At 36.5% G+C, this 22,831-nt stretch overlaps 1 protein-coding gene across 1 annotated transcript in view; it reads right to left on the bottom strand.

The window, feature by feature from the left end:
• Nucleotides 1-22,831, bottom strand: part of LOC150095526 (inactive DNA (cytosine-5)-methyltransferase DNMT3L-like) — a 361,976-nt gene that overhangs the window by 8,438 nt on the left and 330,707 nt on the right. The window contains exon 16 of the mRNA XM_090410700.1: nucleotides 5,123-5,274. Within this exon, the coding sequence (XP_090266826.1) occupies nucleotides 5,123-5,274 (152 nt within the window). The remainder of the gene's footprint in view (nucleotides 1-5,122; nucleotides 5,275-22,831) is intronic.

Below are 22,831 nucleotides of genomic sequence, written 5' to 3'. Positions count from 1 at the left end.
AATAGTGTAATCTGATATACTGGTCATAATACTTAGATTATTAGAGAAGTAGTTGTTTGGTGAGAAGGTACAGAATCAAGAAGTCATGTTTCTAATGATGAGAGTAAGTGATCAGATTGACCATTCCCATTGAGAGAGGTGTGATATAGCAGCTAGAGTAGAGAATGTTGGTGGAATTGCCCCAAAGAGAGGGATGGTTGTTTGTAAATAAATATAAGGAGCACTTGAAATAAAGGACTAGAGATTGTTGCATTGATTAAGCCCAAAGATAATCAGTGTAAGTGGAACTTGGTTAGAGAATAGAAATGGAAGGATATACAATTTTCCAGAAGGAGAGGAGTGCTGTTAATGATTGCACAGGAATTTTGTGCGCTAAGTGTGGAAGTACATATGAAGATTTTGAATCTGTGTGGTGTGAAGGTGAAATTAAGAAGCTAGTATATTTAACAGGATGTTGTTATAAGCCAGGGAATGTATTGTAAAATGTTTAGGCAAGTTGGTTTGGCAAGTAAAAAAAGAAGGTGATATTAATCTAATGCAAGATTTTAATTATAGGATAGTGAATTTGTTGAATTTCTGAGTGATAAATATCTTAATAAGCATTTGACAGAAGCAACTCTAAGTTTTAAGAGTTTTGGATTTGGTGATAACTTCACAAGATGTATGTTAATGAGCTACTGACACTACCGCCAGTTGGTGAGAGTAATCATGAGGTATTTATTTCGGAAGTAGCAAAACAAGAGACTGCAAAAAATGGACTTATGTGGATGTATAAAAGTTGGTGATTATGGGAAGTTCTGTAGTCAACTAGCATCAACAAGTTGAGTAGATAAGCTGTGCAGAAAACATGTTGACAGTGCATTGAAGTTCATGAACAATGTATAACTGCATACCAAGAAGTGAAAATGAAGGGTAAGAAAGTAAAAAATTGTGATTCTGCTGCCTCGTTATGACAGGACAGAGTTGAAAAGAAGGACCATGATTGCTAATGAGTCAATGAGAAGATTGTGAGGAAGAATGGTATGTGTGCAGTTTATAAATTTATATGAGGTGAATTTGATGGACAAAAGGACTTATATGTGCCTTGCCTCATGGACTACATTTAAAAATGGTTTTGGAGTTAGGTGTCTGAAGGAAGTGTTGTTTAGTAAGAATCTGGAAATACAAAACCAGAAAAAACTAGAGATACTGGGGGGGGGGGGGGCAATCAAACATGTATTTGGCCACCACTGGGATAAATAGCTGTGTGAACAGAAAATATGCAATGCTGAATGCCATTTCACAGGTTGGTGATGACATTGCACAAGGATAATTGCGGGTACAAGGAGATATTGAAATGCATGTACCCTGATGCCAGAAGTATCAGGAATAATGGAGAGGAGTTCATGAACAATGGACTTATGTGTTAATTTTGGCATTTGTCAGCTGAATTTTGCCAAAATTGATAGGTATCAGCAACACCTTGTTAACAGAAAATGATATAGTTACAGGAATAGAATGTAAAAGGTACTGTATTTTTAGGGAGGATAGAGAGAATAGAACAGTGGATGGGATATTGCTGATAATAGCTAAAAAAACTACAACCAACAAAATTGTAAGTTAAAGAGAATTTTAGGCCTGGGGAGATGGTTCATTTGAGGCTGTCTAGTGTGAAATAGAAGCCAACAGGACAAAATACATTGTTCATTGTTAGTTACTGTTATAAACCAGAGAGATTATGGGAGACTTCAACTATGGGAACATAGATTGGAGGGAGGAAAGGGAACCCAGCAGAATGGAAGTGGAATTTATACAGTTGCTAATGGAAAATTCCCCAAAACATTATGTCATGTGGAGAACCAGGGGTTTGAGAGCGCTTGATCTGGTAATTATTATTCAGCCCTCCATGGAGTCAAGAGACTCATCGTGGGAGGTCCTTCTTAGGAAACACAACGTCTATCATACCACTCATTGACCGATCTTGCTCTCACCACTCTCTCAGGCAATGCATTCCACGGTTCAACCACCCTCCACACAATGAAACCACTCCTCACAACTTCCTTTCCTAACTTCCAGGGATGGCCTCTTGTCATTGCTCCTTCCCACTGTTTCATCAAGCAAAAGAACTCCCCAATGTCCACCCTGTAACTGCCTCTCAACAGTTTAAAGTCTCTATCACCTCTCCTCCTCCTATCCACAAAACTCTGCAGTCCATGTTCCCTCAGCTGATCCTCATAATTGATATTGTACAGTCCTGAAACCATCTTTGTTATCCACCTCTATACCCTATCCACAGTTAATTTATCCCCTTCAAATCCTGGGGACCAAATTTGAGAACACCAATCCAATTCCCAAGGTAACTTTGTATATGTATATAGTTATGTGTAAGAGCGTAGGAAAAGTTGTTTACTAGTTTTGTATATAAGAGTTGCTTACTGCGCTAACACGTTTAAAGATAGTATCTAAGAGTGCCGCTAGGTTTAGAGAAGTTTTCACGGCCCTGAAAGAAGAAGTAAAGTATCAAAAGATTGCACAAAGGAGAACAAAGAGCGGGTTAAATTAAAAAGAACATGAAAGAGTCATGCCGAATTCTTCGGGGTTTACTACCCTTAGTGTAAGGTCATGAGATCACAAAATAAAAGGAGACTGAGCAGAACATAAGGGGCTTCCTGGTTCTAGTCGTCGCCAAAAGAGGGCTTCCAGAAGTTGCCGAAGAAGGAAAGGCTTCCAGATGCCAGAGAGAGGGATCACAATTGAGAGTTGGTGGCAGTTTCAGTTTCTTGGAGGCAGCAGTTCGAGTTATTGGAGACGGCAGTCATCCAGGCATTTTTGGCAAGCCAAAGCAGAGGAGAAAAGACAATGTAAATTACCCGAGGCAGCTTCGCTTAGAAGTTTTTCTTTTCGCCGTGGTAAAACCTTTTGCCGGAGCTGAATGAGTACCGCAGTCCACAGCCCGCTATTTTCCCGATGAGATATTACTGAAGCCAGATATTCCTGAGGAAGTTCAAGATCTGAGAGAAAGAATTGCCTTAGAACTTTTTGTGCATGACTTTTGACTGAATGTGCGATACAGAGCCTTTGTAAGTTCCATACTTTTGTACAATTCCTCTTATAGTATGTTATAGAAAGACTTTTAAGAATTTGGTAATAGCAGTAAGAAGTGTCATTAAAGAATTGATTGGCATATTGGAAGTTGATATAAAAATTGTAAAAATAACTTAACAGAGAGTTAGCTAACCTCTTTGCAAGTAAACTAGAAGTTTAATAAGTTGAATTTGTACGCGAAGAGTAAATAAGATTGTGAGTTAAAGAAGTTAATTAGTGTTAAAGTAAAAAAGGTTCTAATTTATGCTAAAGATTTTTTTAAATGCATAGAGAAAGCAATCTCTCTATTGTTTAATTCATGTATAATTAGTAAATAAATGTGTTTTAATTATTTGTTAAAAGAGTGCTGCCTGATCTTTTATTTTACAACTGCACTGTTCTTAAATAAATCGGACTTGTGAGCAGGAAATAATTTAAGGCAATAAAAACGCAGTTCAGTTACTTACGAACCACGACTGTTAAAGTAAACATTGATAAAAGAAACTTCGCTCGTGAGAGAGAGGGAAATCTATCGGAAGTTTTATTTAGTCTTATGCCAATTAAATGATATATTGGTGGCGCAGTCTGACAAATAAATTTCCAGTATTCATATGCATTCAACTAGTAAATACGGAAGGTGGGTAATCATAGTACGCAGTAGAAGTCATAATCATAGTACGCATTAAAGTAAAGCTATAAAGAATTAGGAATAGAATAAAGATAGAAGAGAGTAAAGATAAAGAAGATATTACATGGTAACCACTCGCCAATCAGGCTGGCAAAATTTTTTCTTTGGGGCGTGTGTGTGGGGAGGGTGTCACAAAGTCTTCCATGGAAGACTTTGTGACATCAAACCCTCTGCAGTTTTCTTTATCAGCAGACTTCCCACTGATTTCCTGAACAAGGATGCTGCTGACTAGAATGAAGAGTTATTCCAGGTACATTATGCAAAAAAGTGATGCTGAGTCTGGAACTGGAGGCACTTTGACAATCTTATTTTGACCTCTTGTTTTTGAACATTGTCTTTGTGTATCTATACCCATTTGTTACTGAATTAAGCTATTTACAATTTCTATGGGTGTTTCTTTCATATCTCATATAATCACCAAATTGCATTAAAATTCGTCATAGTTTTTGAGCTATCATGATTTTTCCCTTCGATTTCCATAAATTAAGGAACTGTGTATTTAATAGAAACTGCATAACATAACAGGATATCACAGTATTAAAGTTGGGGTGGACAACCAAAAAAATGTGCATGAGGAACATTTCTTGGAGAACAAGGTGGTGTGACACAGTTCTGTTCAAAGGTAACTATTGATTAATGTATATAGAAAAGAAGATATTATTTAAGCTTTGAGGGAACAATATGAAGCTGTTTGCAGATAATGCTAAATTGGGGAAAGTAATGGCAGAGAATTCTAAATGGCATTACTGCAAAAGAATGTGAATGGAATGATGCTCTGCCTGATGAATGGGTACCAATTCGGTGGTGCCAAGTTTAACTTTTGACCACTCTGGTCAGGAAAGGTGGAATGAGGTGTATTATATTTGGAGGTGACAAGTGACGTGTTGGGATAGTGGAAATGGGAGTTGAAGTTAGGGGAAAAGTTTGTGATGTTACTTGGACAACTGCTACCATAATGAGAATGCTGACAAATAGGGTGAGTAGGTGAATGCCATTGTATAAAGCACTCATCAGTTCAAATCTGGATTTGGACTAATGAGGGCATAGATCTGGTTGCTTCATTTGGAAAAGCAGTGAGTGAGAGAGAGAGTCCAGAGTGAGTGAGTGAGTAATAACGTCCTGATGTTGGCTATGGGGGGGGGGGGGACAGATTGAGGGATATGAATTACAAACTTTGGTATACAGGAAGAGACAATAAGATCGAGAAATAAACTGGTGAGAGGAACCTGTTCTGCATAAAGCAGTAGTTAATGGGAGAGCAAGAAGCCATCCCAGGAAGCTGTATAAGTCTCCCTTAGGCTTATTTGCAAGGAAGAGTGATAATCAGAATTAACAGAGACTGATAATTTTTCTTTATGAAGATGAACATACCTGAAGAAAATAAGTTATTATCCTTTTATAGTCTTCAACAACTGTAGTTTGGATAATAAACAGCCAAAACAAATAGCATCCTTTGTTCATTAACTGCAACTTTTTCAAAACAGAGAAAAAGTCAAAAAAATCTTTGCCAATTGTTGAGTCATCTGTAGTCAAAACACAATATTGTATTAGAAATTTAATAAATAATTATATTTTATATATCATTTACATTTTTACTACGAGGGATAATATGAAAGAAGTACTTCCTATTGTATTTTCTTTTGATTTGAGTGCAGAAAAAAGATTTACACATCAAGTGAACAGTACTAGCCTCTTATTCCACCACAGTGAGTGGTACAGCAATCGATCACATGAGTGCTGCCACACAAGTAGTTCAAAATGGTGGCTGTTATAGATGCACATACAAAGCAAAAAGCAAAGATGGAAATTCATATCCAACTGAAAAATGTGTAAGGAGATGAGGCTGTTGAAATGAGCATAGTTGGCCACCAAAAACACGAGGTCCTCCTTCTCCACGACAATGCCTGACCTCACATCCGTTACACACGAGGAAGTAAATTTCAACATTTGGCTGAAGTGATCTTTCCCATCCAATCCCATGCTTGAATTTGGCAGTCCCTGACTACCAATTGTTTGCACTCCGTTTTGCTGATAATAAGGAGGATTAATACATGTAGGCAATTCTTTCATACCATCTCTCATATACTGTAATGCTTCACTCTGGAAAAATTATAACAAATGTCGATAATACTATGATACAATGGAGTCCATTTAATTATGCTTGCCAACAAATAATTCTTTTTAACTGAAATTAATTTAATTTTATTCTATTGTATTTCAAGGTAATGTATCCAAATAGCTAATTAAAAACAAAATTAAATTTCATCATGTAAGAATATTTTTACAGTTATGTTTTTGGAATATATAATCACAGTAATAATGCTAATACCCTTCTGTAGCACTTATAGCTTTCATGTGTGTGCATGTGTAAGAGTAGTTTGATAATGAATGGAGACATGTAGAATATGTCTGAACCTGTATTACATCAAGAGGTATTATAAAGTAAATTCTGTTATTTTCACTTGAACGCTTATGTATTAGATTTTAAAGGACACTTGTAAATGTGCAGTGGCTCATTTACAAGCGTTCAGCAACAAAAAACACACTATACATAGTAAGGACTGTAGATGTTCATTATTCAAAACTTCAAAACTTCCCTACTAAGTGTATACTTTTCAACTCCATCTTGCTTACCACTCACTTGCCCACTCATATTCAATCTATTCAAGCCCTCCTGTGAGACCACAACATTGGCTTGACTCCATGCCATTCTCCCCAATTTTGCATCATCTGCAAACAGTTGAATAAACTACTAATTATATGAAGAGTCAAAGGCTTCAATTTGGCGACATGAACTTATTTAAGTTAAGGTTAATTTAATTTAGGTTTATTAGTTAATTTAATTTAATTAATAAAAAGTTAGTTTAAATTATCCCTTATCTTAAATAAGTTGAATCAACTTTTCCAATATTGTTAATATACAAATTAAACAATAATGATCCCAAAACACCTGGGGTGCACCAATAGTGACTTTCCACTTTTTGGATACCACATGCCCATAAACCACTTGCTGATTCTTATTTGATAGCCTATCGGTCACATTACCGACTCACTAATCTAGTATCTAATTCCATCTATTCCAATTCATTTATGAACTTGTTGACATGGCGATCTGTCAAAAGCCTCTGCAAGTATATTACTGGATATGCATCGCCCTTGTAGAAAGTATTTGTTACTTTGTTATAGTACACTGTATAAGTAAACTGGTAAAACAAGACCCACCTTTAACAAACTCATGCTGACAATCATCACAGAGAATGCTGCTGTTATCAGTCTCCTTCTGTATCTTATCTGTCACCAACTTTAACTACAATTTAGATTCTAGGAGGTCCTTTTATCATACACACAGCTCATCATACCGTTAGTGTTGCTCTTTTGGAACTAGATCTAGCTCTTTTTTTATTTCTTCCCTAGCTCTAAAAATTTTAATCTAGCACCTAGCTCCAAATCTAACTCCTTCAGAACTAGTTTCAGCTCTTTTTAGTTGTTTTTATAACTTACTCTTAAAGAAATTGTTTTAAAAGTTTTCCATATGTTCGCATTTGATAAGGACTTGTATTGTACGTTTGGTACGAGCATCGTACGTTTCAAATGCATGATGACGTCAGTCTGCCATTTTGTCGTTTTAAAGTTGATAGCACCGCTACAAGTTAGTCTTTGCACAGTGTTCTGGTGTAATTACGATAGCGAGTGAGAAGTTTTCAAATACTGATTGTAATTCGTTGTAGAAAAGAGTTGTATATCTTTCTTCAAAAATGAGCAAAGAGAAAAATAAAGCTTACAAACAAAAATTTAGGAGGGAGTGGTTGCAAATGGGAATGTTTAGTAAATGGTTGTGCGAGGTTCCTGGTGATGCTACAAAAGGCCACTATAAGTTTTGCAGATGTGATATAGCTGCTAAATATTGTCAGCTTGTAAAGCATAGTGAAACTAAGAAATATCTTGCTGCAGTTCCATATAAGGCTGTTCCTATTACAAATATGCTTGTGAAAAAGTCTGATGAGACCGCGAACTTTGAAGGTAGCTTAGCATTATTTCTTTGTTGTCACTCATCATTCAACAGTTGCGATCATCTAGTAGATCTTTCCAAAAATATCATCCCAGACAGTCAAATTATGCCAAAGGTAAAAATGCACCGAACCAAGTGCTCTGCAATTGTAAAGAATATTCTATTCTAAGTGAGCATTTTGAAGATCTAATTGCAGACATTGGAGATGAAAATTTCTGCTTGCTAATAGACAAATCGAATGATATCACAGTGAATAAGATTTTAGGAATGGCCTTCATTTATTATAGCAGGAAATTCAACAAAATTATGCATACATTTCTGAGCATGGTGGTTCTAGAAAAGTGTGATGCTAGTGGTATTGTGGCTGCACTGAAAAAAGAGCTCTTGACAAAGAAAAACTGACATTAAAAATCTCATTGCAATCAGTACAGAAAATGCCAGTGTTATGGTTGGTGTCAATAATGGTGTTTATGAACAACTGAAGGCATATATTCCCTCCTTAATTTTAATTAGATGTGTATGCCATTCATTACAACTGGCAATGCCTCACACCTGTGCAGAATCTCTCCCAAGAAGATTAGAATTTTCAGTTGCCGAAACATAAGTGGTTTTCACATTCTTCTTCAAGACAAGCAGCATACAAAGAGCTGTAGCAAACTATCAATGAAAATTATGCTCCTCTGAAAATTGTAAGCAATTGTGCAAAAGGTGGCTCTCCATTGAACCTGCAGTAGACAGTTCTCAGCCAGTGGTTGGATTTAGGTCACGAGTCGTAAGTCATGAGTGTGAATGAGAAATGTTACAAAGATGAAAGGAATCTGTTGTAACTTTTATTTTTGCATCCTGTTCTAGTTCATATTCAGCAAGTTAACAATTTTCACATCTAACACTGCAGATAAGATGAGATTATTTGAAGACCTCATTTGATTCACTCTGTTGCTAATATGCTAGTGCTACCATCATCCACAGTCGATCCTCTAGAGTCAGAGATTGATGACTATTTGGATCCCAGTCCAAATCTTGGTTACAGATTTGAAAGAAAAATTTCAGAGTCGATGATACAAAAGAAAATAAAGCAAACTGAGGAATGAAATCTTAGAAATAGAGCAAGACAGTTTCTTCTTGGTCTCTTCAAACAGCTTAAGCAAAGGTTGCCAAAACTTGAATATTTTAAGAATGATGTCTTCTTTTTCTGTTCAAAATAACCTAAAACATATAAAAGAACCTGTTACTCCAATCTTAAAAAAATGCTGAAAACAGAAAGAGATGTTGCTGCTGAATACCAGTACAATACTATCCACTTAAATAAACGGACAGATATAGAAAATACTGAGCTATTCTGGACTGAAGTACGAGAATATAAAGATGCATTTGGAATGAATCCATTTAAAGAAATTGCTCAGTGTGCAATAAATTTATTAATGCTGCCAAATTCTAATGCGGAAATTGAACGAATTTTTAGTTCCCTGAATGTAGTTAAAACTAAATTAAGAAACAAGATGGAATTGCCAACGCTGACAGCTATTTTGTCAGTCAAGTATGGCCTCAGGCGTAACAACAAGTGCTGTACAGACTATCATTTACCAGCATCTACACTGAGTAATATTGGAACGATGGCCACATATAATAAAGCTGAAAATCTAAGTGAAAATGGGGCCTGGTGTGGTCTTCATAAGTGGCCAAATGCATCATGGCAGATATATTTAGTCACTTATATGCAAGTATCACTTCAACTTGAATACAGTAAGTAACTTAAAAGTATCATCTACTACTTTTAAAATTTTAGCTTCAAATTTTTATTTTTAACTCCTTTTATTTTTAAGATATAGCTGTTTTTAGTAATTTTCATTTGGCAACACTACATACCGTGCTTTAAACACACTCAAATTCTCTGCAGAAACCGCACAGCAGGCAAGGCATTCCAATCATTCACAACTCTGCATGAAAAGAACCTGCTTCTCACCCCTATTCACATCCTCTTTATATAGTTTCCAGGGATGACTGCTAGTTCTCCCCTGATCTCCCACTATTTTCTGTAGAACCTCTCTAGTATTGATCCTATAGCAACCCCTTACTAACTTATAGGTCTCTATCATATCTCCCCTCTTCCTCCTGTCCACCTGACTCTGCAAGTTGCATCTTCTCAATCTTTCCTCATACTCGACAGTCACCTCTGGACCCTTTCTAACATCTCTTTGTCCTTCTGAAATCTGGTCACCTGGTTTTCAGAAGGAAAATGTGTGGCCTAATTAAAGCCTTATACAATGGAACAAGAATCACCCTACTTTTACAAGTCAGTATTCTCTGCATCAATCCAAGAAGCCTTTGTGTTGTCTTCACAATTTTGGCTATGTGTCCCCTAAATGTCATCCTTATTCACTATCACACCCAGATCTCTTATTTCCTCCACCTCCGACAATATATGTGTGTTGTGTTGTCTTCACAATTTTGGCTACGTGTCCCCTAAATGTCATCCTTATTCACTATCACACCCAGATCTCTTATTTCCTCCACCTCCGACAATATATCCTCACCAAGCATAAATTCTGCATCCCATTTTTGTTTTCCAACTTTTAAAACCTTACATTTTGTAACATTGAACTCACGTCCCCATTCCCGTGCCTAATCACTCAATTTATTCAAGTCTTCTCCACTCTTCATGGTTCATCCCAACTTTGCATCATCTGCAAACAACTGAAAACTCATTCACTGTCATGTCACTGAAAACTAATTCTGGTAATTCATTATTCCACTCATTCACTGCTCTCCATGCAAAATGCCCCTGCTAACCACACTCTTACACAACTTCTACAGATGGGCCCCCTAGTTCTCTATTTGTCATATATTTCAATATTTCCTTTCCTTTAGTTATTCATCCCTGAATCTTTTCTACAGACTCCTGGTCCCCAATCCCAAGTGACCAAATCTATGCACAGTAGTCATGATGTGGCTGAATCATAGCCTTAAAAAAAGGGATAATAACATCCCTATCTTTACTTGTTGGCGTGTTTTTCAACATCCAAGTAATCATTTGAGCCATTTTATCAACTTTTGCAATAAGCCTCTGACTTCCGTGTGTTGAGGCTTAAGTGCTGTGAGGACATCATGTTGAAGGTTTAATGGAATATTTACAGCACTAGGAAATGATTAAAACTAATTTTTAATGCTTCCAATATTTCATCTCAGTCATTGAGACATCTTCAGGGATTAGAAATAACTTGTAACACACTCAAATACAACACAATATTAAGTGAAACATGTGAGCAAATCTAAAGTCCTATCTAGGTGGTATGTCCTCTATGGGTGTTTGAAGGTGGCCAAGGATGTAAAGTGGGATCTCTGATATTTAATGTTTCCCAAATTTTGGGAAGTTTTATGCAATCATACTTATTTAAATTTGGTTGATTTCTGAGTGCTACCACAGATTCGAAAAACAGTCTTCCTTTTTTGAATTTACTATGGTGGCTTTTCTCCAGGAGATCCTATGGGTTGTATCCAAAACATGGTCTGCAAGGCTAGATTGACCATAGTCATGACTGCAAATGCATGATTTGTGTTCTATTTGTCATATATTCTGTCCGAAGTAAGCCAGCTTGCAGGAACAGGGTACTGTGCATGCGTTTAGATTACACTGGGGAAATGTCTGTGATCTAGCGGAAAGTTCCTGTATTAGTCCAATAGAATTAGAGTCAATTCTTTTTCCGGTGTTTTCTCAAAAAATTAAAAAATTCTTAACTTTCACAGGACTATGTATTGTTTTCTTATTTGCCACATATTGTTCCATTTATCCTCACTGTTTCACTGGAGTATAAATATTCTTACTTCAGGCAGTTTTATTACAAGACACACAAATTTATTACCAGAGGGGGGGGGGGGTGTTACTACTTTATGAATGTATTACTACTCTAGAGCAGGCCTGCACAACATACGGCCCACAGGCAGCTAGCAATACTATTTATTTTGGCCCATCTGCCTGATTGAATTATGTAATCATATTATGAAATTAGACAATTTTTTCCTAGCATTGAATTACATTTTTACGTTCATGCGATTAATGTCACAATCATGTTTGTTTCAACTCGGCAATAAATTGCATTTAGAGTTATTCCCACTGTCATATTTAATAACAAATTATTACAATCGCTTCGATGTTTTGTTAGCGCTAGTGTCGCTATGGAGAAATTCAAAGTTACATCTCCATGATAACGACTTGATGTCTACAAACGAGAACGAATCGTATTACAAAGTTGGCCATGCCTTGACTGCCTTTGGCAGTGTTGTGGTTGGTTGTAGCTGGAGCAATACTTTACATAACTGTTATCATAACCTGCATTATTGTGAGTTTTTCATCATTCGTTGTTTGTAATTAATATTGTCAATCTCGACACAATGAGCTTAAGCAAAACACGTAAAATAGATTCAGAACATCAAGTATTTAACCCTGAGTGGATAAACAAATTTTTTTTACTTTGTTTAAGGCAAAATAGTGCTGGGTATGTATCGCTGTACCAAAAGAGTACAATCTGAGACGTCATTTAGAATCGAAACATCCTAACCTTGGCAAGTTGGATGCAAGTGAAAAGCAAATAAATAAAAGCAGCAAAGTTATTGAAAGTCCTTAGCAGTAAGCAACAAGCCTTTAAAAAAAGTGACATCTGCAAATGAAGTTGCCACAAAGGTAAGCTTAAAAATTTCACAAGAAATAGTTTGTGCTGGCAAATCATTTACTGAAGGAGAGTTGATAAAAAAAAAGTGTCTGATGATTGCCGTTTCTGAATTGTGTCCTAACAAGAAAAATAATTTTGAAAATATCAGTTTGTCCTGTATGACTGTTCAGCGCAGGGTGGCTGATATTGCCGACGATCTTAAAGATAACCTGCAAAACTCGGCTAGTGAATATGTCTATTATTCGCTTACTATGGATGAAAGTACTGACATGAAAGCTACTGCACAGCTTTTAATATTTGTAAGAGGCATTAATAAGAATTTTGAGGTGACAGAGGAGCTTGCTGGTTTGTGTTCAATGAAAGGAAGAACAACAAGAAAGGAGATCGCAGAAAATGTAAAGATGTGTGTAACCAAAAAACTATACTTAAATTTTAAGAATTTAGTAGCAGTTTGCACTGATGGTGCCCCGTCTTTGTGTGGAAAAAATGTTGGTGCTGTAATATTTATTGAACAGTATGCAGGTAGACCATTGACAAAATTTCATTGCCTAATTCATCAGCAGATGCTATGTTCAAAGGTTTTGCAGTTTGATCATGTGATTAAAGTAGTATTTGAAACACAGAATGTTTCAGGCATTTCTAGAAGAAAATGATGCCGAGTACGGGGATCTACCATACTACACTGATGTACATTGGTTGAGCCGCGGTAAAATTTTGTCACTCTAAAAAATGAAGTAGTTGAATTTTTGGAATCTCAAGAAGATATGGAAAAATTCCCAGAAATAATGGATGAAGAATGGAATCAAGATTTATTTTTCTTGTGTGACATTTTGGGTCACTTGAATGACCTTAACTTACAGCTTCATGGAAAAAATAAGTTTGTTTTTCAGTTAATGTCTCTTATAAAGGCATTCAAAATGAAATAAAGTTTGTTTGAAAATCAACTTGCTAAGGGGGATATGTCACATTTCTTAACTTGTCGACAGAATATTTCATCAGAATATCATTCAATGGTGGGTGGAAAATATAAGCAGCACATCACTTCTAAGTGAGGAGTTTCAGAAAAGAATGCCATTGAGTAATGAAGACGAAGTCTACATAAAAGTGATTGAGGATCCATTTTCTGTCGAAGCAGAAAATCTACCTGTCGAATTCCAATGGAAGTTATTGATCTCCAGTGTTCTGAAAACTATCGGGTCAAGCATAGGGAGAGTACTTCAAGAGTTTTATTCTATTCTGGATCAGGATAAATTTAAAAGTTTGTTGGATACTGCCTACCAGGTATTTTGTATGTTTGGGAGCACATATACTTGAACAAACCTTTTCAGTCATGAACTTGAACAGAGGCCATTTTAAGAACAGCCACTTCAAACATGACACCAAACTTTGATAAAATAGTGGCAAACAAAGAAATGCAATGTGTCACATTGCGACATTCAGAATGTCACAATGTGACATTCAGTCATTGATATTTCACTGAGAATAAGTGTGATAATCTCAGTGAAATTATTAGTAAACTTTGTGTTTATATTTAAGTGGTTTTTATTGAGAAATTTTGCAGCTATATCTGTTTGTATGTAATTTTGATTATAGTTTTAATTGTAACTCTCTAAAAAATTTAAATATGCATATTAATTAGTATTCACTGTAGACCTATTAACAAATTTACTGAAGTTTAGCTGCAGTGGACAAGTCTAAGATTCTAGGTCCAAAGTGATCTGGCCCTTGGTCAGGTGGTCCAAGTTGGGTTTGACCCTCAAAGACAATCAAGTTGTGCAGGCCTACTCTAGAGCCTATTCATAAATCCAAAACTGTAAAGTGGCTTATCTAATTACATCACTTGTTCTAATAAAGTAATTAATATTGATGGCATCTTTGAGACAGAAGAAGAAACTTTCCATTTTGAGTTTCCTCAAACATAGAAATAGAATACCTACCGTATTTTTTGGTGTATAAGATGCACTTTTTCATATCACTCCTTGAAATCACTGATTGTTCTTGCTCTCACCACTCTATCAGACAATGCATTCCACAGTTCAACTATCCTCCATGCCACACCTTCCTTTTGCAACTTCCAGGGATAATCCTGGGTCATTGCTCCTTTCCGCTGTTCCACCAAGCGAAAGAACTCCCCAGTGTCAACCCTGTAACTACCACTCAACAGTTTAAAAGTCTCAATCATATCACCTCTCCTCCCTTCTATCTACCAATTTCTGCAGTCCACATTCCCTCAGTCGATCCTCGTAACTAACATTGCACAGTCCTGAAACCATTTTGTTATCTGCCTCTGTATCCTTTCCATTGTGAATTTATCCCCTTCAAATCCTGCGGACCAAATTTGAGAACAATAGTCGAAGTGTGGTATGATCAGGGTCTTATACAATCGAACGATAACTCTTTTATCTATGCAGGTTAGTGTCCTTCTTGGTATTGCAGCAATCCTCTGGGTAACCTTCACCACCTTTGCAATATGCTCCCTGAATTTCAGTTTTCTATCAATCATCCCCCCCCCCCCCATCTCTTGTACAGTTCCTCCAATCAAATGTGCAGCCTCCCATCGATGTATCCCAACCTTCACATTTTGCTGCATTAAACCAATAGCCGCATTCATTCGCCCATCTGTCTAGTTATTCAAATTCTCTTGCAGGGCTGCCGCATCTGGACTATTACTAATAACCCTTCCCAGCTTCACATCATCTGCAAACATCTGAATATCCTCCTGCAATGCGATATGTTGTCTATGGTGAGGTAATATCAAGGAGGCAGAAGGTTACAAGTGGGGTCCCGAAGGCTCAGTAATTGGACCTGTATTGTTTAAACTTTATATTGCTCCACCTTACACAACTCTCTGATACCTATCAGACAGTCAATCCTGAATCCAATTGACTAACCCGACATCTAAACCTATGTGCTGCAACTTAAATATCAGCTAATCATATGGCACCCTGTCAAATGCCTTTCCTTCATCAACTGCTCGTCACTTTATTATAAAAGGCAATCATATGCCAGGAGTATCCGGAATAAGGGAGAGGAATTGGTGGCACATATAGCATCAGCCTGGCCAAAAATTATTGGGATCACTGAGACGTGGTTGACAGAAGAGGATATAATAACAGGAATAGAAGTCGCTGGGTACAGCATTTTTCGGCAGAATAGGAAGGGAAAGCATGGTGGTGGGGAACTGCTTATGATAAGTGATGACCTATGTCCTCTAAGAGTGGAGGCTTTGGAAGTGAGACAAATGATTTTGAGAGCATGTGGTGTGAGGTAGAGGTAGGCAAGACAGGATATTTAGTGAGGTGTTGCTAAAGACCCAGGAGCACAGAGGATGGGGACCAGGAGATGTTTAGACAGTTAAGTTTGGCAATGCAAGAAGAATGATTGTAATGGAGATTTTAACTACAGTAGTATAAATTGGAGAGAGGAAGATGCATAGCAATAGGGGAATGGAATTTCTAGAATTCTTGAGGGACGAATGTCATAGGCAACATGTAACAGAGGGAACAAGAGGTTCAAGAGTTTTGGATTTGGTTATAGCATCAGAAGAGTTGATAATAACTGAGATGACATCTCTCCCACCAGTTGGAGAGAGTGACCATATAGTTTTGACTTCGAAAATGAATAGACATACAGGAGTATCAAAGAGACGGGAACTTATGTGGAATTATAAAGCAGGTGATTATGATAGTCTTAGATGTCAACTTCGGGAAGTTTCATGGAGGGAAGAATTGGAAGGCCGGGATATCATTAGTGCGTGGGAAATTGTGAAAGAATATTTGTTAGCAGCAATTGTAAGTTGTATACCACGAGTGAAGAAGAGGACACAATTTGGAGTAAAGTGGATGATAAACAATATTAAACAGTAATACAGCTCCTAGGAACTAAGTTCACATTATGGGTAAATACCAAGAATAGTGATCGGAGCTTGCTCCACCCTTACTATGAGTTGCCTCAGTTTGCACTACCAAATGGGTCAGGTGCTGCACTATCCAGGTATTTGCTTATGCTTGGAATCGCTGAACTTTATATAGTTTCTATATTCGACATGAAACTCTGAGTTTCTTATTTGGCTAAGAAACAATATGGGATGTAATATCCCTTAACTTAAATAAGTTCATGTTGCCAAATTGAAGCCTTAGGCTCTTCATATAATTAGAAATTTATTAGGACACCTTCTTGGCAATTATCATAGAAGGGATGCAAGTTCTGTTCGCTACAAACTTGGTATTAACTAGGTCTACCTACTCACTGATGAGACCTCAATAAAGGTTGAAACCGGTCTGGGTAGTGACCTTCTCTCATAATGTAGAACAGTAATACAGCTCCTAGGAGCTAAGTTCACATTATGGGTAAATACCAAGAATAGTGATCGGAGCTTGATCCACCCTTACTATGAGTTGCCTCAGTTTGCACTACCAAATAGGTCAGGTGCTGCACTATCCAGGTATTTGCTTATGCTTGGAATCGCCGAACTTTATATAGTTTCTATATTCGGCATGAAACCCTTTGAGTTTCTTATTCAGCTAAGAAACAATATGGGATGTAATATCCCTTAACTTAAAAAAGGAAGGATATACAATTTTCCAGAAGGACAGGAAGGTGAAAAGAGGAAGGGGAGGGGGTGCTGTCAATGATTGCAGAGGAACTGTGCCCATAAAATGTGGAAGTTGATAGTACATGTGCAGATTTTGAATCTGTGTGATGTGAAGTTGAAATTAACAGGCTATTATATCTGATAGGATGCTTCTATATGCCAGGGAATGTAGAGAATACTGACTGAGAAATGTTTATGCAAAAATTGGTTGGACATGTAAAAAAAGGAATTTTGATGAGAGACTTTAATTACAGGAATATAGAATGGAATGAGAAGATAGGGTATAGCAACAAGTAGAGTAAGTAGTTTGTTAAATTTCTGAGGGATAAATACCTTCTGCAACATGTCACCGAAGCAGCTAGAGGCTTTACTGTTTTGGATTTGGTGTTAGTTGATAATGAGGTACTTATTTTGGTAGTGGTGAAACATGAAAAGGGGTACTGCAACAAAAAGGTTCCTAAGGAATGGAAAAAAGATAAAATATTTTATCACTTCACTAGCATGATTCTAGGATAGGTTTCCAATTATACATGAGTCTGTATAACTTCAGTGACAGTCAAGACGCTAGAAATAGAATACAGGAATGGGTTGATACATGAAGAATCATAAAGTGGGTGATTATGGAAGACTTTATAGTCAACTAGCATCAATATGGTAGATAAGCTATACAGAAAAGATGTTGACGATGCATGGAATTCATAAGGTAGTATCAAGCATAAATAAATCCTTGGTATGCAATGTACAACTGCATACCAAGGATTAAGTGAGTGAATAGAGTAGGGGTGTAATGGATGCACAGTGAAATCAAGCAAGCTGTGTTGATAACGAAAAGTTATGGATGGAGGTACAAGACAGTTGGTGAACAGATCCACGAAGAGTATAAAATGCAAGCTAGGAAGGTGAGGAGGGAAAAAGAAAAAACGAAAAGGTGCAGTATGAGAGGAGATTGGCTGGTCAGGCCAAGAATAATTCCATGGTATTCTTTTTCTATATGGCAAGCAAGAGGAAAAATAATTATGGCAGATGGACATTGGTGGATGGTCATGGCAGCAGAGTGACCATTGCAAAGGATATAGTGGAATTATTGAATGAGCACTTGATCAGTGTGTATCATACTTGTGAAAGTGATGCCATGCAATATGTAAAAGGAACACAAGTATTATGAAATTAGGAAGTGAAAGAATCACAGCTGTTTCACAGGTGTTTCTTGGGTTAGATGTTAATAAGGCTGGGGGAATGGATGACATATCACAATGTATTTCTAAGGAATGTGCACAACAATTATTCCACGAGCCAAGACGTCTATAGATGTCAAGGTTATCATGGATGCGAAGTGCATATTAAAATTGTAATATCGTTGATATTACATTGAAATATATGATGGATACAAAGTGTATGAGGATGCATATTTGATCCATAATGGCCGGTAAGTTGGTTAATGCAAGTCTTGCAGTCAGTAAGGTTCCAAAGGAATGGAAAAAAAGGTAAAATATTTTACCACTTCACTAGCATGATTCTAGGACAGAAGTTTCCAATTATACATGAGTCTGTATAACTTCAGTAGCAGTCAAGATGCTAGAAATAGAATACAGGAATGGGTTGATGGACATAGCATTCTTTATGATGGTCAGCATGGATATATAAAGCGTTGGTCTAGTTTTAGCAATTTACTTGCATTTTATGATAAGGTAACAAGAGTGTTAGATAAGGGAGAATCATACATCAAATCCATCTAAAAAATAGTATACTGGTTATAGGAATTGGCGATCAGCTCTGTGAACGATACCAGCAAGTTGTGTATAATGGAATGGTGTAGAGTGGTGAAGAGAAGTGTGAGGAGTAGATTTTTTACATAGAGATTTGTGGGTAAATGGAACACATTACTGGAATGTGTTGTTTAATGCAGGGATAAGTGTTAAGGATTTTAAGATTCTGTATGATAAATATGTTGTCAGTCGAAAGAGCTTTTCACAATCAATCTGCCAACTTCATTGAGGACGTAATAATACATGGCCCTCCTTATTTTCCCCTCCCCAAATACACAAGAACAAAATACCACTACAGGTATCCCTTGTTTAATGTGGGATTTGATTAACACAGCAAAATTAATTGCGACAATCCCTTTATAAATTTACCACGCAAAAACATGCAAGCCTCGAGGGGTGTTTCCTGGCCAAGAGAAAGAAAGAGTGTGATGACGTCATTCTGCTCACAAGTAATAACTTAGCTTTCAAAGCTCTTTTGCTTTTAGATAACACACCTGGTCCTCCAAATTCTCTTAATGATCTGTGAATGAGAATATGAAAGTTTTATTTTTTCCACCACTTACATCACTGCTACAACTCATGGACATGGGCGTCATTGCAACTTTCAAAGCCTATTTTCTTAAAAAGACATTCTCAAAGGTAGTAGACATAACAACAATTATGCTCAAGAATTTTGGAAAAATTTTAACATTAAACATGCAATTGAAAACATTCATGACTTATGGGAGCAAGTGTCTTCTAGCTGCATGAGAGCTGTTTGGAAAACCCTTCTGCCAGAATGCACTAATGATTTAGGTGGTTTTCAAAATCCTGTGAACAACATGGTTGAAGAAATCATCGCAATTAGTGAAGACCTTGATTTTGATGGTGTTGATGCAGAAGATGTTAAAGAATTATTGGATTCAAATTCAAGAGATTTCAGTCACAACAACATGCATATGAAGACAACAAACAAATGGAATGTGAAGATGAGGTTCCAAAAGATAATCAAAGAAATGGATGGAATATTTCTCAGTTTAGAATCGCTTAAGCAGCAAGTAATGGATATGGATTCAGATGTTAATTGAAAAATGCTTGTTTGCCAAGGTCTAGAGAGTCATTTGGCTTGTTATCGTAGAATTTATGCTGATAACAAAAAAAAAAAAAAAAAAAAACTATTCAAACGACTCTTGATAACTTTTTTGTTAAAAAATTGCAGTAACAAATGTAGGTACAAACATTTATTAAACATTTACTTTGCATTCATTTTTTATCTTTCCTACAAGAGTACCATATAAAACGAATTATTAATACAGTAGTCGTTCATGGACGAATTGTAATTTTTACCACTGATTATTATATTTGATTAATGCAATTTTGATATAAGCAGTAACATCGAGGGATTAATTAATTGCATTAATCAAGGAATGCCTGTATTCCTATTCCATATACCAAGATGCATCTGAAAAGACAGCCAAAGTACTAATAAAATATAACCTTCACAACACTCAAATGAACCAAATGACAAATTAGCAACTTTGATCTGCTCTCCTAAAGACAAACTCCATCCTCAACATATCCAGGAGCAAATGAAGTTCCCCATATTATGACTTGCCCTACTATGAACAGATAAAAAGATCTGTTAACATCAATCAAGAGATGCCTGTATTCCTATGACCATGCTTTGGTCATCTCTTCACACAAAATTAGATAGAAAGAAATGAAGCATTCTCCTAACCTTAAGAAATATGGTTGAATTAATTTTTCAAAAATTTGGAAGACTGTTATCCTAAGATCGATTCCTACATGACTAACATAAAACAGATTTACTAACCAGTATAATAGGAATATCATTGTTGAATATACCAGTTTCTGATTTTGTTTGAAAGTAATATTGAAATGCCCTTGATACTATGTGCACTTGATACTAATAAAATTATACATAAGGTAAATCCATTTTATGTTATTTATTAATTATCGTGTCTTATATTAAAAGATGTTTATAAGAATGCAGTTGCAGCAGTTATAATAGGTGATGATTTTGGGAAATGGTTTAAAACAAGCATTGGTACTAGACAGGGGGACCCAATATCACCAAGCATTTTCATCACACATTTAGAAAGAGCAATGAATAAAATGAAGGAAGATGCAAAAGAAATATCAGTGCATGGAATGAGAATTAACAATCTGAGATTTGCAGATGACATTATTATTACTGAAGAAGGCGAAAGAGAACTACAAAAAACACCGAAACTGTTAAATGAAGAAGGGAAGAGATTTGGAGTTGTCATGAACTTGGAAAAAACAAAATGATATTTGGTGAGAAGAACATGGAACAAAAGATATAAGTGGATGGAATTAATACAGAAAATGAAAATGTAGAACAATTCACATATTTGGGAAGCAAAATGACATATGATTTGGACTGTAAAAAAGAAATAAAGATCAGGCTTACAAAGGGAAGAACAAATCTGAATGCCATGGATAACATCTGAAAAAGTAAGTGATCAGCCTGCAAACAAAACTGAGAGTACTGGAAACATGCATCTTGAGCAGTATACTGTGTGGATCTGAAACATGGGTAATAAATAAGGAATCAAGAAAAAAAATTTTGGCATTTGAAAGAACTTGTTACAGGAAAATTCTAAGAATAGGATGGGTACAGAAAGTCAAAAATGAGGAGCTCTATCAGAAGATACAACCAAAGGAGAATCTAATGCAGAAGATTATAAAATGGAAGCTGCAATTATTTGGACACATCAGCAGAATGAGTGGGGATCAAAAGATAAATTTATGCGCCTCCAAAGCTCAGTTGGTATAGACAAAACCCTTTAGTCGGAAAAACCTGGGTTCAATTTCCGTCCATGACATGAGGAACCTTTATCTCATCTCTTTGAACTGGCGCTAATGTCGCTAGTGAATGTGGCGGTCGTGTTGAGTTGTGCTAGAAAAAGGTGTTTTTAAATTAAAGCATAGTGTGTGGCTTTTTGTCTCAAATTGTTCTGCAGTTGTGCTTTGGTTGATATAATAGTTTGAAACTCTGTGGTATATATTGTGTTTTTTCTGCTGTTTGTTTCACTACTTCAGCATCTAAAGATGGCGTCCAACATGAGACATACGTCAACGGCTCGGAGGGCTTCTATACAAAAGTCTGGCTCTGCATTGGATTTTTCGCAATGGATGCGTTGTGGAAACTGCTACATGTATGCGGCAAAGAATGTGAAGGATCTATGGACAGTTTGGCTAGATGAGAAGAATGAAAACATCGACGTATGTGAGAAGTGTCAGGATAGGCCTGGAGTGATTAGAAATGGAAGCAGACATCATGACCGTAGCAGAAGGACTTCATCAGGAGTTCCTGAAAACGAAAAGTGACCTTCATCTTCTGCAAGATGAAGGTCACAAGGAATTGCTCAGTAAGGAGGTTCTGGAAATTAGAACTGAGTTAAATGTGTTGAATAGAGAAATTAGGACTATGGAGATTACTTTAGCTGAAGTAACTAGAACAGGATTAAGTATGGGAGAGTCTTTGGTGATTGATGAAGTAATATGGGAAATAGTATGAGAGTTATTGGGAGTCAACAGAATGAAAGCACAAGAGGTCTAGAAGAAATGAGATGTTGTGAGAGTGAGGGAGTAAGTAAAAGAGCGTTGAGTAATGAAACTGGGAGAGTTATGCTGAATAGCATAGAAAATGAGGCTGTGACACTTGTTTGGACTTGAATGAAGTTATGAGTGGTAAAATATATGGTGATTATATGATTAAGGGTATATGGAGAACGGTATGCCTGAGGAGTGCTTGGCTGGAGGAACAATAGAGAGAGTGGCTTTAGCAATAAAGAGAGGGCATGATGCAGAAAAGATGATAGTTATGGTGGGTACAAATGACCTGAGTGGTAGTATAAATTGGGTAGCAAAAGATTTTAAGACCATTGCTAGATACTGTGAAGAAGAAAGTGTCAATGAGAGGATAGTGTGTGTGCTGCCTTGTTTTGACAATTATGAGTTAAGTAGACGAGTGATGATAATGAATGATATGATTGTAAGAATGTGCAAAAAAAGAGG

Source organism: Typopeltis vanoorti, chromosome 20 (assembly GCF_054136105.1).
Source record: "Typopeltis vanoorti isolate ZY-2024b chromosome 20, IOZ_Tvanoo_1.0, whole genome shotgun sequence".
NCBI lineage: Eukaryota > Metazoa > Arthropoda > Arachnida > Uropygi > Thelyphonidae > Typopeltis > Typopeltis vanoorti.
The sequence above is the reverse complement of the archived record's forward strand: the minus strand, read 5'-3'. Positions and strand labels throughout refer to the sequence as shown.